The sequence below is a fragment of the Schistocerca cancellata genome, chromosome 5 (assembly GCF_023864275.1).
Source record: "Schistocerca cancellata isolate TAMUIC-IGC-003103 chromosome 5, iqSchCanc2.1, whole genome shotgun sequence".
NCBI lineage: Eukaryota > Metazoa > Arthropoda > Insecta > Orthoptera > Acrididae > Schistocerca > Schistocerca cancellata.
The window spans coordinates 575,695,163-575,713,314 of record NC_064630.1 but is presented as its reverse complement, the minus strand read 5'-3'; the positions used below and the strand labels follow the sequence as shown (position 1 = coordinate 575,713,314).

The 18,152-nt window shown below is 41.7% G+C and overlaps 1 protein-coding gene across 1 annotated transcript in view; it reads left to right on the top strand.

Annotated features, from left to right (window-relative positions):
• The window catches only part of LOC126189023 (protein lingerer), a 133,544-nt gene that overhangs the window by 79,731 nt on the left and 35,661 nt on the right, over nt 1-18,152 (top strand). Inside the window, 4 exon segments of the mRNA XM_049930846.1 lie at nt 2,731-2,886; nt 5,256-5,381; nt 6,082-6,339; nt 6,453-6,626. Coding sequence (XP_049786803.1) covers nt 2,731-2,886; nt 5,256-5,381; nt 6,082-6,339; nt 6,453-6,626 — 714 coding nt within the window.

The window sequence follows — 18,152 nt, the reverse complement described above, 5'->3', positions numbered from 1 at the left end:
ACTTCCTTCCCGGAGGTACATGTACAGAATTTCTGATGGGAACTGTAATACATGAAACAATAAAAGAGAGAAAGAACTATTTTCATGCCACACATATTCTACACTAAATACAGGGAGCAGCTGTTTAAATAGCAAAAGAACTATGATAGTTGTCTTGACATCTCATTCAGTATGACCTTTCACAAATACGTTACAGAACATCCAGTTATGCAAAGGTGTAGCTGCTTCACAAGGACACACTTTGTTTCTCCATTCCTTAAGTTCCTTAAGGATTTTTTTTAATATAAGAGAGAAAATTAGTTTTTTTTCTATTTAACCAGGATTTTACACAGGAGAATGTGTTTTTCAAAAATTGTTTCTTTTTATTGCTTCAGGCTAACACAAAACGCAGTGCAATTGATATATTTTTCTTGACAGTGTAAAACAGTGGTTGTCAAACATTTTTGCTTGAGAGCCAATACTGACGAGTGTCAGCGCCTCAGGCCACATAGGTACCAACCTTGGTATCAGTTGATAACTTAGATAAATTAGTATGTTATTGGTTCCCAATATACCAGCTATGTTAAGGGTTTCACACTACTGCCACCTTCAGCAACCCCAAAGTTGTGATACTGTAGTTGCGTGACAAAATGTTGTGTTTTCTCTGTGAGCAGATGATTAATTGATCAATAACAGTAACTGCATTTACATTTAAAGGCCCTTTGCGGTATGCAACAGTCACAAATGTAATTTATCTTCTACTCATTTTGTTGGACTATCACAACCTTAATTTAATTTTATGTTCCTTGCCACAAGTAAGTACTGTGATGCAAATGTAAATATTAGGCTACCATACATGTCAGTCAGTTACCACAACCTTTATTTGGTATTTACATTTGTCTACTTTGCCAAATTACAACCAAACTGCTGCACTTCAACATAACCTAGATGTCAAGTCATGCTACAGGTGCATGTGTCACCACAACCAAATCGGCCAGTTTCAGCCAAATGTCAGTTGTACTGTACTCACTTCAGTGACTCAGTCAAATGATAAAACATTTCCCCTCGCACATCTTCAACCTTAATTTTATAAAGTGCATATTAAAATATCACTATTTCTGCAAGTATTTTTATTTGTTACTGAACATCAACAAAAACAAAACGAGGATAATGGAATGTATTCGAATTAAGTGAGGTGATGCTGCGGGAATTAGATTAGGAAATGAGACACTTAAAGTAGTAAAGGAGTTTTGCTATTTGGGGAGCAAAATAACTGATGATGGTCGAAGTAGAGAGGATATAATATGTAGACTGGCAATGGCAAGGAAAGCGTTTCTGAAGAAGAGAAATTTGTTAACATAGAGTATAGATTTAAGTGTCAGGAAGTCGTTTCTGAAAGTATTTGTATGGAGTGTAGCCATGTATGGAAGTGAAACATGGATGATAAATAGTTTAGGCAAGAAGAGAGTAGAAGCTTTCAAAATGTGGTGCTCCAGAAGAATGCTGAAGATTAGATGGGTAGATCACATAACTAATGAGGAGGTATTGAATAGAATTGGGGAAAAGAGGAGTTTGTGGTACAACTTGACTAGAAGAAGGGATCGGTTGGTAGGACATGTTCTGAGGCATCAAGGGATCACCAATTCAGTACTGGAGGGCAGTGTGGAGGGTAAACATCAGAGGGAGACCAAGAGGTGGATACACTAAGCAGATTCAGAAGGATGTAGGCTGCAGTAGGTACCGGGAGATGAAGAGGCTTGCACAGGATAGAGTAGCATGGAGAGCTGCATCAAACCAGTCTCAGGACTGAAGACCACCACAACAACTGAGCATAAAGGTTAACTCTTTGGAAGCCCTCAACACATGTTCGAGTTTTTGGATTCAACCGATGGCTGTTAGGTGAATATTATTGTAGTATAAAGTATAGCTGAGAACCAAAGGCCCCACGAATACTTGGTTTGTGCCATATGCGGCCTGTGGACCAAAGTTAGATGACCACTGGTGTAAAACATCTGTATGTCTGCTGATAAAACAGCAACAACTAGGGTAAAGCCAGGCATTTTGCATATCATAAAATGCTGACGTTCAAGACATCAAAACCTGAAGTTCATCACTATGCATCTTCCACTTCATATTATTTCCTTTAATATACATTTAGGGTTGTTACATAACTTAAAACTTCAAATTTTGCTTGTAAGTTTTGTTGTCACAATTGCACAGTTGTTCCATCCCAACAAGCTCATTCTTTATCCAACACAATGATGATAATGCTGTTCACCTAATTCATTTTTTTTTTAATCAGTACCATTTGTTTTTGTAAGAAATTGACAAGGTAACTCGGCAACATAAATAGAAACTACTTAACTTAATTTTCCTTGCATATTAAACAGTGTTTTTCACATTAAAATTGTAGAACGACCAATGAAAAATTTATAGTTGTAAATTTGTGAAAACAAGAAGAGAATATTTTGGAAATATAAACTCAACAAGCTGAGATCGGTTCAAATATTGCCACATAATTCAGTGCAGGATAACATGATCCCTTTAATACTTTCCAGATTTTATGTCCATTTGATTTCAGATATTTGTAGGTCATTTCCATAAATTTGTGCCATCTTCTGTGCACTGGTGGGAGAAATATTTCTCCCTCCCCCTCACTTTCCAGATGTTTGTAGTTTTCACGTTTTAATGTTCCTTCGTGTAGACATTTTGGAAGGAGACTGTGTGTAAATAAAGGTGTACTTTTTATAGGCCCCTGGCTATTATGACATGAGCTTCCAGGCGCCGACGAGCCTCTCTACGGGGAGGGAAGGTGGCCTTGCTAGTGTAGCGTATTCAATGTCAGATGGCAGGTACACACGAGGTGACAACAATGCGTCACCTGTACCTTCAACACTTTCACAGCAGGTAAGCAGCAAAATAATACCTCCTTAATTGTTTTATGCTGTTATGTTTCAAGAAAACACTAGTAGTTAACTTGATATGGTTTTTATAGCTTGTGCTCAGTCTGTTTGGCTTTCTGTGCAATAGAACAGTAAAGGTTGTAGTGAAAATTTGGAGGTTTTGTAGGTAAAGTCTGGTACACCAGATATGAAAGTTACTTCCGGCATGGACCAAATTACTTTGTAGTTGTTCATGACAAAATCAAAACACCGGAGGTTTATACAAACAGTGTGCTATTTGCAACTGTTTTCTCATTCTCCCACTTAAAGTTGCTGTCATCTTGTTTTGGAAATGTACTATCCAGCTTCACAATCCAGAATGGAATAATGAGGAGCTTTAGAAAACATTTAATAACTAATAGTTTCATTATAAATTAGATGGATAAGGTTTTCTTTTGTGTTTCAAGCTTGTTGGTACTTTAGACTGAGAATGCACACTGTCTCATTTCATGACAGTTAATACCCTACAGATGAGAAATGCTGTGTGTAGAACTCAAGAATATATGACAAACCCTATTTGGCAATCAGTGCTTTAAAATTATAGATACATCAGAGTTAAAAGTAACTGTGCAGTACACACTTCTGGCTTTAGGATTTGGGCACAGGAAGATTGCATGTGCAGTTAACAGTTATTGGGAATATTTAGATAAGAATGAGTCATGATGAGCTACAATCTAATGTGTAATCTATTTTGGATCCATGTGCTATATATTTGTCAAACCACTCAGTGGGAGAAGGCTCGCAGTATGCCATTCGTGAAGAGTAATATATGTAGGTACTCTCACACACAATATAAGGGAATAATCACCTAAGATTTTTGTTAACAACTTTGTCTCAAATTGATACTTTTCAGTGCACACAACAAATGGCACCATGAGAGTTGCCTAACTTGTTACTTCCCTTCCAGTTCAATTTCTCTAATCTATGTTACAACAAAAATTGTCTCAAAGGTCATTTTGTGATGGTTTTTTGATTGCTTTTTCACTTTGCCTGACTTATGTAACAACCACAAACTTTGAATCCATTAATGACTTTGTTGAAGTAAGCACTTATGAATAGCATTCCGTAGAAATAATTAATTCATTAAGCAATGAAGGCTTTGTTAAAGCTGTGCAGCTCTGCATAGTCGTTTTTTCACGAGAACACCCCCCCCCCCCCCCACACACACACACACACACATATGTACGTTCACTCACTTTTGCAACATTATCACAGTAACTGATTTCCCAGACTTGTCATTCACTTTGCCTTGGCCGGAGTATTGATGATATGTTGCTGTGCATCCTTTTGTGCTTCACTTAACAACAAACCAATTCTCCTAATGCTATTTCATATGCAAGTTCATCCTAGTATGACTAGCTTAGTTTGTGTTACTACTTGCATGCGTTATACAACTTCCTGCATTTTCACATTGTTTGTAGAACACTGGTATATATGTTCCTTCACTACAGGAGCAAGTGGAGAAATGCAAGTTAGTAAGTTACAGTTTGGACAGAATATATTTTGGTTATTGCATGTGCATCCACATTTAAGATGAAACATTGATTTGGTTCCATGTATTACATTACTCTGTGGTTCAAGTTTTACTTTTCAAGGTGGAGAACTAATCACTATGCAGATTTGATGGTGTACTTGTCTCATTGTGTAATTTTTTTTACGTACTACACTTTGCAGCTTACCTTGGAGTGGGGAGAAGTGATGTTCTTGGTTGTGGGAAGAATGAAATTTTTATTAAGTGTTTATGTTCTGTATCAAAACTTTACTATAACAAATTTAGGGGGATGGTTGATTAGATTTATTTCAGAGACCCTAAATAATTAATGTTTTTGAGATAAGTACCAGCAAGAAAAATTTCATACACCATTGTATTCCTTTTATTAACTTGTTGCTTGCTTTTTATGGTTGTGTGTGCTTCGTTTTGTATAATTGAAAGGCAGTTTTATCACACTTCACAACAGTATTGTTCATTCATAAACGCACATGTTATGTGTCTCGTAAGTATGCCATTAGTGACTAGGCACTTCTGCTACAATTATGTCTTTTTTTTTCCTTTTGTGTACAGTGTTTTGGTTCTCTCTTTTTATTGATATTGTAGTCCGTAGATACTCCTTTTTAATTTGGAGAAATTAAATTATCGTCCTAAATATTGGTTAAGCAATTATTTGGTTCCTATTTAAATGTAACTTAAGTACAGTGATGAACACATTAAAGAATTATTAAACTTATATTATCCTGGAAAACTGCCATGTTTATCAAAATAAATTTCCTAATATTTGTGTGAATTGACGTGTCGTAACGTGTGAAATAGGCAATTTTGAGTTACTAATTTTGCAGAATGCAACACAGGCACATCAGCAGCCGATGTTAAACCCATCTGCCCTGCCTCCTGGTTATGCATACTTCTATGGTGGTGGCATGATGCCTGGCAGCTTCCAGTACGGGACTCCAGCCATATATCAGGTCTGTATTATTATTTCTGTTCCTAATTTTTTTAAACATTGTATAGAACACAGGAAAGAGAAACACTGATACAGTTACAATAAATAAAGTAAATTTTGAGCTTGTGAGTTTTATTGTGGCACAGTGAAATTTGTAGAACAAACTGATCTGCAAAGTGAATGTCTGCTTTTTCCTGGTGTGATCCTTCGTTGCAAACGTCTTTCTTTTTGGTTCTGGATAACTGCTTCATTCAGTATTGCAGATGACGGAAATTTATGAGTTGATGATAGTTGCAAACTAAAGATAAAAGTAGTTAATGTGACTTGTAGTCAGAAGACCTCTGTAAAAATCAAGTTTCTTTATGATAGTGGAATAGTTAATTTGAAAACCTAGCAGGCTTGCTACCTAGTACAGTCTCAGGCCATCGTTAGTAATATTCCATACTTGATTAATAAATTATTTAAGGAAAATGTCTCGATAGTGTCGCATGTGTGATTTGAACACAGTTCTGAACATCTTCCTTTAGCACTCTTGTGACTTTTATTCACTCATTTTCATTTTTAAGATTTTGGTTTATTATTATACTGTCATTAAACACACTTTAATATTGTATGTTTGTGGAGACTGTCTGGTAATTTGCTGTCATCTACCAATGTTCTGAAACATTCTTGGAAAGTTGAAACACATTGTGACACTTTTTGCTTTCATTGTGCTTGAACAGATGCCACCTGCCACAAATGCACATGGTACGACGACGACATCACAGTATCCTAAGCCTGGTACATACGGGTCTGGTTATGCGTCTGGCTATGATGGGTTGACGCAGAATCAAGACTATAGTAAAACTGGCTATGTTGCTGGTAGTCAGTCACAGAGTAAGACTGGAGTGGGTGCAAACACTGGTTCAACAGGGTCCTCTGGTGCAGATCTGAGTGCAACAATGTATGGCAAATCACATGTTGCTATAGGGAAAGTTAATGTAAGTCAAAGACAAGTTTTTATTTTTTTTTTGTATGAAATAAAAAAAAAATCTTTTACTCTTTTAAAAACCAGAGTGTCAGTTGGTTTGATGATCTGATTTTTGTTTTGTAGTCATATGATAAACAAGGATTCCATTCTGGTACACCACCGCCATTCAACTTGCCTGGCAGTCAGAGCACACCAATAGCTCCTAGTGGAGCGTACACACCTCATCTGTTTATTCCTGCTATACCACCACATCAGCAACATCACTCAACTACTCTAATGCACCAGCCATTGCATCAGGTAAGGACAATTTCACAATTCATCATAGGACTAGAAGTATAAATCCTTTCAGAACAGCCTTGATTAGAAGTGGGGCAATATTTGCTTTCACAAAAAGTTTACTTTTAAGCTTCTCAGGTAAGAAAGTGAGACCCATAGAAAAGCATAGAGCTGTAGGAGTACAGTATTTTGAGAAAGAGGCTAACATACAAAAATTGTAGATGTGCAGTGCAATGGAGATTGGATTTTAACAAGCTTTCGGTACTGATACAGCAAGAGTTGCAGATGTTACGGTACTTAATGTACAATAACAAAATTATGTTGATTGCACAAATGAGAATACCTGTGAGGATTATTTCCAAGGGATTGGGATTAAGTTACTCTACATGTGATTCAGTGTGATGTTCAAGGAGGCAGATTCTAGAATTGTATGGTAAAGTCGTGAGTGGGCAAGGTGACATTTTTTGTCTGACACAAGTTAGCATTGATATGATAAAATTAGAGAACAGACTGTGTGAAAGGTGCTCCTTCATTTTCAGTTCTTAAGACAGGGAACTCGATTCAAATGTGGCTTAGTTATCCTTCTGAAGTACGTCTCAGAACATCAGCCATAAATGACCTCATTGAGAAAGTGTACAATATTGTAATGTGTGATTAGTGATGCATAAAACAGTCTATGCAGTTCACATCTCAGATGAAAGTTGCAGTTTGTTTCACTTAAAGAATTTAAGTGTGACAGTATTTTGTAAGAAATGTGCCACATTTTTTGAATGCTGGCCACAAGTAAAAACAAAATAAATTTTATTAGCAACATTTGTACCATTAAAAAAATGCTATAGATATTGTGTGTAGGCATAAAAGGGGGGGTCGGGGGTCGGTTTGTGGAGAAAATTATGGAGATATGAAAAACGCCTTACCATGTCTAGCGTAGGAAAACTATTGGCATTCCAAGATTCCAGTTGTCTTGGAATGGATAAATACAGGTCTTGTATGACTTACACCATTCTTCCTGCAAAATAGTGACCTCCTCAGGTAATGCTGATTGAGGTGGTTAACAATTATGCACCCTTTTCTCCAGAATAAACCACAAAGGCTCAGTAATATTGAGGTCTAGTGACTGGTGGCCAGGAGAGACACGGCATGGTTGTGCTCACAGAACAAGTCCTGGGTGATGAGAGATGTGTGGACAGGGAACCTGTTGTCTTTGAAAACAGCATCACCATTGGAGAACATTGTACTGTGGGCCAGATCTGGTCAGCCAAACTGCTGACATAATCCTTGGCAGTATTACAGAGTAACTGTGGAATACCATGATCTGGCTGCCCAATGGTGGAAACAATGTGAAAAAAGTATCATCCAGCCAAATTATATTCCTTGATTACATCATAGTCCTGGTTTTATGGCTTCAGCACCACACTGTCCTGTTATTGGCATGTGCATCACTGATAAATGGCTCTGGAATTCCAGCTTGCCCTACCATTCCCAGCGTATAAAGCTTGATATTCATGCTGTTTTGGTGCTGATAATGTTCATGAGTGACTTTCCCTTATTTGTCACAATCCCCTTTAATGACTGTTTTCACTCAACACATACTTCTGTCTGCATTTTGACAGAGTGGATGAAATCTTTCAGATTTCTCTATATACATATTGTAAATCGCCACTACAGTTTCCTTTGAAATCCCAAACGCTTTGACTCCCTTGATTATGGAAGCACCCACCACATGAGCATTGACACAAAGCACCCACAGCCACACCAAACACTGTTCTGGCCACATCTAATACTTAACAACATATTGAGGGCATTTCACGGGTGTGATAAATGACTAAATACAACAGTGCCATCTACAGGCTTGGCTAGCATCTGCACTGCAGTTCAAGCATGTCTTTTTCATGGTGTTTCCATATTGATAGTTGGCAATAAAAACTGCATAACTCCATTTAGTAAAAAATCATGCTGGTGAAGCAAGAATTGTTTCTTAAGAAACAATATAAAGTGATCCCAAAGCTTGCTACATGAGTAACTGTATAGTAGAAGCCTAATTATTGATATATTATAGATATCCATGCACTTTCAAATGTCGTTTTGGGGTCATTCCACGTCAAATCAACAAATGAAACTATCGTTTTCAACCTTACCCTCTTGGATTTAAATGAAATTAAGTATGCCTATAGTACTCATAAATAGTACCACAAATTAATTTTTTCACATTTTTCTGATAAAAAGTTACCGAGTAATGGACTTTCAAATATTGAAAAAATGACAAATTTTTGACTCGCGGAACAATGTTGTTTTCTTTATAACTCATGTTGTAATTAAGCTAGAACCAATCACTATCAAAAGCAATTTTATGTTTACCACGATTCTCCAAAATCACAGTCAGATAGGTGAATTTCTATTATTTTGCTACACATGACAATATTACAGTGTTAGATTTTGTTAAATGATCCACACATTGTACTTTTGAAACGAATAACTGCTTATTAAACTTAATATTAAACTGTTTATTAATAGCTGTAAAACCACGGGGGGGAAAAGAAAAAAAAAAAGCAGCTCTCTCTCATTTTAAAGATTATATATAAAATTATTCTTTAGTGTTACTATCTGCAATTTATTCAGTATTTTATTTCTGGTTAATATTGTCAGCAACTTTCACCTATTGTTGAAAGTGACCCACAAATTCTTTTGTTGTGAGGCAGGTGTAGTGAAATTATGTGATTAACTCTGAAATGTGTTTAGAATCTAGCTTAAAGGTACTTTTGTACAAACCTCACAAGAGTCTGTAAGTTTGTATGCCTACAACCAGTTAATGTTTGCATACTATTAACATAATGAATTCTTTTTTTTTTTTTTTATACAGAAAGTGAAATAATAGAGAAGTAATATTGTGTAGTATTGAATATAGAAAGCTGGGGCATTCTACTTCAAAAACATGTTTTTAAATTAGTTTGTTCACTTGAGAAATATAAAATGCCTAAAATTTCAGCTTTGTGCTGTAATCCATTTAATGAAAAGGGCCACAAGAAAAACTTACGCCCTGTTTCACAATGGATGATAGCAAGAAAACCTTTCTTAACTTTAAATCAAAAAGTGTGTGACAACTGCCGTAAGAAAATTGCAAGAGTAGAAATTTGTGATACGTCTAGCTCAGAAAATGATGATGATCTACTGTATTCTGTGGTGAAACAAGAAAGTGAAAAGGTTTTATGTGATAGTGACGTACAAGACATTGCAGCAAGTGAGGCCTTAGAAAGGTTGAATGCTTCTTTGCAGTCCGTTGGTGAATCGCCAATTAAGAAGAAACAACTGTGTGAAGCAAAATATCCTAAGGAAAAACTAATTAAATTAACTTCAACAAGTCCAACAAAGGTATTACTGCTTCCTTCCAAAAAAGAAGAAGAGGTACATGATCATGCAGAATCTGAGATGACCAGTCAGCTAAAAGATAAATTTCGTACATGTACATCTCAAAGTAAACAGATGGAAATTCTTACCATTTTATGTAAAAGCTGGAGTGTTAAGAAGCTTCAAGATGAATTTAATGTAACAAATTACATGGCTCGAAGAGTAAAAGATTTGATGAAGGCCAAGGGAATTTTGTCTTCACCAAACCCAAAACCTGGCAAGACTCTTGATCAAACAACTGCTGCTTTTGTTAGAAACTTTTATTGTTCTGATGAGATAAGCAGGGCAATGCCTGGGACAAAAGATTTTGCGCTTGTGAGAGATAACGGAGAAAAACTGCAAGTACAAAAACGGCTAGTTTTAAATAATTTGAAAGAAATTTACGTGAACTTTAAAGACAACTATCCAGAGCTCCACATTGGATTTTCGAAGTTTGCAGATCTACGTCCCAAAAATTTTGTTTTAGCTGGATGTAGTGGTACACATAGTGTCTCTGTGTGTGTACTACCCATCAAAACTTCCAACTCATGCTGACTGGATGTAACATTCCTCAGCTGACAAATGATGAAGATAATCCAATAAAAACTTACAAAGACTGCATTTCAAGAGTTGTATGTAATCTGTCATTACCTGCTTGTCATTTTTGTGAATGTAAATTCTGCCCTGGCCCACAAACATTTAAGACATGTCTACAAGATTTGTTGAATATTAATGATATTGATAATATAACTTACCAGCAATGGGTTTCCGTTGATCACACGTCTCTAGAAACAATCATAAAATCATGTGACAACTTTATTGATTTTTTTTTTTTGATAAATTAAAATCGCTTAGACGACATTCATTTGTTGCTAGTCAACAATCAACTTTCCAAAAGAGATTTGAGAAATGCCGCAAAATTGTAGGGACACAAAAACCACACTTTTATTCCTTTTAGCAAGGACAAAATAATAACAAAAGTGTATTTAAACTCTGATGATAGTAAAATTGAACTGGTGACAGTTTCTGACAGTGATACAGTACCGTTCAAAGACATAAAAAGATATATTGCTTGTGATTATAATGGACACTGGTCGTTAACCTGTATTAGGGGGGGGGGGGGGGGGGGATCAGGAGAAGGATGAAATCACAGTTAGTTTCTTACATCCACATGGACCACCACCATTTTTTACATTTCCGAGTCATCCAGACATTCTTTCCATAAGCAGTAGGGAAGTAGTGGCAATCGTGAACCCTCAAACTGCTACAGGGCAAACATATAAGTTATCCAGTTCAGAAATGTTGATGTGCAACAGACTGATTAGTTCGAAGTATGAAGAAGTGCACTAATAGGATGCGTATTTGTAAATAATAGTAATTACTAACTGAATTTAGGTCTGATCTCAGGTATTCATCTTCCTGTGTTTATTTATTTATTTATTTTAAGTTTTCATTTTGTATTTATTAATTACAGAAGCATAAAACATGTTCTTTTGTCAATTATAAGTTATTTTTAATTTCCACATTTTACAGCAACATACAGCTGATGAGAAGTAGGCCTAATATCTAAAATAAATTAGTTTTTATGAATTTTTATAGCATCACACTTAACGTAATCTCCCTTAAAACCCAAATCCTTTTGTCTTTCCCTCTCCTTCCCTCTTTCCTGACGAGGCAACCGTTGGTTGCGAAAGCTAGAATTTTGTGTGTATGTTTGTGTTTGTTTGTGTGTCTATTGACCTGCCAGCGCTTTTGTTTGGTAAGTCTCATCATCTTTCTTTTTATATATATATATATATATGTCATGTGAATGGACAGTTTGTTGCTGGTCATTCCCACATAGAAAGCTTCACAGTGTAGGCAGGTCAGTTGGCATATATATAGTCTTACCAAACAAAAGCGCTGGCAGGTCGATAGACACACAAACATACACACAAAATCTAGCTTTCGCAACCAACGGTTGCCTCGTCAGGAAAGAGGGAAGGAGAAGGAAAGACAAAAGGATATGGGTTTTAAGGGAGAGGGTAAGGAGTCATTCCAATCCCGGGAGCGGAAAGACTTACCTTAGGGGGAAAAAAGGACAGGTATACAATCGCGCGCGCACACACACACATATCCATCCACACATACAAGACACAAGCAGACATTTGTAAAGGCAAAGCGTTTGAGCAGAGATGTCAGTCGGGACGGAAGTACAGAGGCCTCTGGTAGCAGTTACTTCTCTGGTAGCAGTTACTTCTGTAAAATATCTGGGAGTATGCGTGCGGAACGATTTGAAGTGGAATGATCATATAAAATTAATTGTTGGTGAGGCGGGTACCAGGTTGAGATTCATTGGGAGAGTCCTTAGAAAATGTAGTCCATCAACAAAGGAGGTAGCTTACAAAACACTCGTTCGACCTATACTTGAGTATTGCTCATCAGTGTCGGATCCGTACCAGATCGGGTTGACGGAGGAGATAGAGAAGATTCAAAGAAGAGCGGCGCGTTTCGTCACGGGGTTATTTGGTAACCGTGATAGCGTTACGGAGATGTTTAACAAACTCAAGTGGCAGACTCTGCAAGAGAGGCGCTCTGCTTCGCGGTGTAGCTTGCTCGCCAGGTTTCGAGAGGGTGCGTTTCTGAATGAGGTATCGAATATATTGCTTCCCCCTACTTATACCTCCCGAGGAGATCACGAATGTAAAATTAGAGAGATTAGAGCGCGCACAGAGGCTTTCAGACAGTCGTTCTTCCCGCGAACCATACGCGACTGGAACAGGAAAGGGAGGTAATGACAGTGGCATGTAAAGTGCCCTCCGCCACACACCGTTGGGTGGCTTGCGGAGTATAAATGTAGATGTAGATGTAGAAGGCATGTTTTGCCACAGGGTGATCCTCATTACCAACAAACACTGTCTGCCTGTGTCCGTTCATGTGAATGGACAGTTTGTTGCTGGTCATTCCCACATAGAAAGCTTCACAGTGTAGGCAGGTCAGTTGGTAAATCACGTGGGTGCTTTCACACGTGGCCCTGCCTTTGATCCTGTACACCTTCCGGGTTACAGGACTGGAGTAGGTGGTGGGTGGGAGGGTGCATGGGACAGGTTTTACACCGGGGGCAGTTACAAGGGTAGGAGCCAGAGGGTAGGGAAGTTGGTTTGGGGATTTCATAGGGATGAACTAAGAGGTTACGAAGGTTAGGTGGACGGCGGAAAGACACTCTTGGTGAAGTGGGGAGGATTTAGTGAAGGATGGATCTCATTTCAGGGCAGGATTTGAGGAAGCCGTATCCCTGCTGGAGAGCCATATTCAGAGTCTGATCCAGTCCCGGAAGGTATCCTGTCACAAGTGGGGCACTTTTGTGGTTCTTCTGTGGGAGGTTCTGGGTTTGAGGGGATGAGGAAGTGGCTCCGGTTATTTGCTTCTGTACCAGGTCGGAAGGGTAGTTGTGGGATGCGAAAGCTGTTTTCAGCTTGTCGGTGTAATGGTTCAGGGATTCCGGACTGGAGCAGATTCGTTTGCCACGAAGACCTAGGCTGTAGGGAAGTGACCGTTTGATGTGGAATGGGTGGCAGCTGTCATAATGGAGGTACTGTTGCTTGTTGGTGGGTTTGATGTGGACGGACGTGTGAAGCTGGCCATTGGACTGATGGAGGTCAATGTCAAGGAAAGTGGCATGGGATTTGGAGTAGGACCAGGTGAATCTGACGGAACCAAAGGAGTTGAGGTAGGAGTGGAAATTCTGGAGTTCTTCTTCACTGTGAGTCCAGATCATGAAGATGTCATCAATAAATCTGTACCAAACTTTGGGTTGGCATGCCTGGGTGACCAAGAGGACTTCCTCTAAGCGACCCATAAATAGGTTGGCGTACGAGGGGGCCATCCTGGTACCCACAGCTGTTCCCTTTAATTGTTGGTGTGTCTGGACTTCGAAAGTGAAGAAGTTGTGGGTCAGGATGAAGCTGGCTAAGGTAATGAGGAAAGAGGTTTTAGGTAGGGTGGCAGGTGATCGGCGTGAAAGGAAGTGCTCCATCACAGCGAGGCCCTGGAAGTGCGGAATATTTGTGTATAAGGAAGTGGTATCAATGGTTACAAGGATGGTTTCCGGGGGTAACAGATTGGGTAAGGATTCCAGGTGTTCGAGAAAGTGGTTGGTGTCTTTGATGAAGGATGGGAGACTGCATGTAATGGGTTGAAGGTGTTGATCTACGTAGGCAGAGATACGTTCTGTGGGGGCTTGGTAACCAGCTACAATGGGGCGGCCGGGATGATTGGGTTAGTGAATTTTAGGAAGAAGGTAGGGGTGCAGGGTGTTAGTGGGGTCAGGAGGTTGACGGAGTCTGGTGAAAGGGTTTGTAGGGGGCCTAAGGTTCTGAGGATTTCTTGAAGCTCAGCCTGGACATCAGGAATGGGATTACCTTGGCAAACTTCATATGTAGTGTTGTCTGAAAGCTGACGCAGTCCCTCAGCCACATACTCCCAACAATCAAGTACCATGGTCCCCCCCTGCGGGTCCGGGGGTTCAAATAGGCCCGAGGTGTTCCTGCCTGTCGTAAGAGGTGACTAAAAGGAGTCCCTCCCCCTCAAGGGGTTAGTTAGTGCCTGCGTCCGGAGACGGACGGTTCCACGACCATCGGAGACGCTGGCAATCGTGGGGGATTCCTCCGCAATGGATTTCTCTTCTTCTTCTCTCTCGACTTCTGCCCACAAACGGAAACTTGACCAGCCACCAGTGACAAAAGTACTACCGCCTGCCCCACAGTTCCTCGTTGTTTCTCGATCTGAGGACGGAAAGGATTTTTCCTCTGTCAACCCTTTCGTTATCCAGAAGGGCATAGATGCCATAGCCGGAACTGTTAAGTCTTGTACCAGGTTGCGTAATGGTACCTTGTTACTAGAAACTGAGAGCGCCTTTCAGGCACAGAAACTGCTTCAAGCAACACTCTTGTACACGTTCCCTGTCCGGGTGGAGGCTCACCGAACTTGGAATTCGTCTCGTGGTGTGGTCTATACTAGATCACTTGACGGATTGACTGACGAGGAGATTCAGTCTTTCCTCGCTGAGCAGGGCGTGATGGCTGTCCATAGGGTCATGAAACAGGTCAACAATGACCTTGTACCGACCCGGACACTTATTGAACTTTGATAGTGTTCAGCTGCCATCGCACTTCAAAGCGGGCTACGAGGTTATTTCTGTTCGCCCCTATGTCCCGACACCTATGCGCTGCCCCCCTGCGGGTCCGGGGATTAGAATAGGTCCGAGGTATTCCTGCCTGTCGTAAGAGGCGACTAAAAGGAGTCCATCCCCCTCACGGGGGTAGTTAGCGCCTGCGTCCGGAGACGGACGGTTCCTCGACCTATTATTGTGGCCTTTTTGGTTTTTCACTTCTCGTTTCTTCCTTCCTTTTGTTGGTTCCTTTCTTTGCTCTTCTCCACCTCATTGTCTTCCTTACTCTTTCCCTTGACTTCTCCTTGCCTTCTCATTGCCTTTCTCTCCTTGCCTTCTCATTGCCTTTCTCTCCTTGCCTTCTCATTGCCTTCTCATTGCCTTTCTCTCCTTGCCTTCTCATTGCCTTTTTCTCCTTGCCTTCTCATTGCCTTTTTCTCCTTGCCTTCTCATTGCCTTTTTCTCCTTGCCTTCTCATTGCCTTTTTCTCCTTGCCTTCTCATTGCCTTCTTCTCCTTGCCTTCTCATTGCCTTTTTCTCCTTGCCTTCTCATTTCCTTCTTCTCCTTGCCTTCTCTGGTCTCCGCCTTGGCGTTTGAGACAGTCTGTCCCCTTTCTCCCTCTCTCTCTTCTTTTTCCTCCTCTTCCTTCCTCCCTGTGCGTGTCTGAAGGCCGACCCACGCGTTCGCACGCGTAGCCGGTGACGGGGTAACGCGTAAGTCCCCGCCCTGGGTAGACATGTAAGGCACGCGCGTACCCCCTGGTAAAGGCCAGGCCCGGGGAGGGGTGATTGCCTGAGCTGATACCTTCTGACCATGCCGATTGGTCCCTCCGTCTGTTTCTCGGGAGGTGTGACATGAGGTGTAAACATTCACCTAAGGCGGGAGTGCCCTCTGAGAGGGTCCCCACAAGGAAGGAGCGCGCCATCGGAGACGCTGGCAATCATGGGGGATTCCTCCGCAATGGATTCTACTCCATCTGTCTCGACTTCGACCCAAAAACGGAAACGTGACCAGCCAACAGTGACAAAAGTACTACCGCCTGCCCCACAGTTCCTCGTCGTTTCTCGCACTGAGGACGGAAAGGATTTTTCCTCTGTCAACCCTTTTGTTATTCAGAAGGGCGTTGATGCCATAGCCGGATCTGTCAAATCTTGTACCAGGTTGCGTAACGGCACCTTATTACTAGAAACTGAGAGTGCCTTTCAGGCACAAAAACTGCTTCGGGCCACCCTCCTGTACACGTTCCCTGTCCGGGTGGAGGCCCACCGAACTTTGAATTCGTCTCGTGGTGTAGTATATACTAGCTCCCTCGACGGATTGACTGACGAGGAGCTTCAATCTTTCCTCGCTGAGCAGGGTGTGACGGCTGTCCATCGGGTCATGAAAAAGGTCAACAACGACCTTGTACCGACCCGGACACTTTTCTTGACCTTCGATAGTGTTAAGCTGCCATCGCGCATCAAGGCAGGCTACGAGGTTATTTCTGTTCGCCCCTATGTCCCGACACCTACGCGCTGCTACCAGTGTCAGCGTTTCAATCACACTCGACAGTCTTGTTCCAATGCGGCTAAATGTGTCACTTGTGGCAGGGATGCCCATGAGGGTGACTGTCCACCTCCGTCTCCTCGTTGTGTGAACTGTCAGGGTGACCATGCCGCATCCTCCCGCGACTGTCCTGTCTATAAGGACGAACGTTGCATCCAAGAAATTCGGGTCAAAGAGAAAGTGTCCACCTCGGCTGCTCGCAAGCTATTGGCTAGTAGGAAGCCCACGCTGCTCCCAGCGGGGAAATATAGTACTGTCCTCGCCTCTCCTCGGACTACCCGGGAGGTAGCAACCCAGACATGCGATCTGACCTTCAGCACCACGGTCGTCCGTTCGGCCAGTGCTAAGATCGCGCGGTCGACGTCTCCTCTTCCTCCCATCACACCACAGACACCAGCCACTTCCTCAGCTTCTGCTAAGTCGAAGACCCCGAAGTCAGATGCACGGTCCTTCAAGAAGGAACCATCCCGTGCAGACTTCCGCCGTCCCTCGACCTCCCAGCCTTCGACCGGTACTTCCACCAAACGTCCTTCCAAAAAGGCGCATAGGAAGCACAGTTCTCCTTCTCCGCCACGGCGCATTTCTTCTCCTGCGCCACCCAGCGGTTGCCGCCCCAGGCCGTCATCTGTTTCGCCTGGCCGCACCGCCGGTAGCCGTATATCTGGCCGTTCACCGGCGGAGGAAGCTCCCCCTCCCGGCCATCCTCCCGAGATGGCCAATGACCCTATAGACCCCATGGACGATGACTGTCCGCCTACTGATAGCGGCGGCAGTGCTCGCTCGAAGCCAGGCCCTAAGCGGCCTTCGAGGTAACCCCTTCTCTCCTCTTCCTTTTCTTACGATGGCACTTATTCACTGGAATATTCGCAGCATTCGCTCCAACCGAGAGGACTTGAAGTTGCTGCTCCGCTTGCATCATCCGCTCGTCGTAGCCCTCCAGGAAACGAAGCTACGCCCATGCGATCACATTGCCTTGGCACACTACACCTCTGTGCGTTTTGACCTACCCCCTGTGGTAGGTATCCCAGCTCATGGAGGGGTTATGTTGCTGGTCCGGGATGATATTTACTACGATCCCATCACGTTGCACACCGGCCTGCAGGCAGTTGCCATCCGCATTACTCTCCCCACTTTCACGTTTTCCTTTTGTACCGTTTACACTCCATCGTCCTCTGCCGTTACCAGGGCAGACATGATGCAACTTATTGCTCAGCTACCTGCACCGTTTTTGTTAACTGGAGACTTCAATGCCCACCATCCCCTTTGGGGTTCTCCAGCCTCCTGCCCGAGGGGCTCCTTGTTCGCAGAGCTTTTCAACCAGCTCAATCTTGTCTGCCTCAATACTGGCGCCCCTACTTTTCTTTCGGACACATCTCACACCTATTCCCATTTAGACCTCTCTATATGTACTCCCCAACTTGCACGCCGGTTTGAGTGGTATGCACTTGCTGATACATATTCGAGCGAC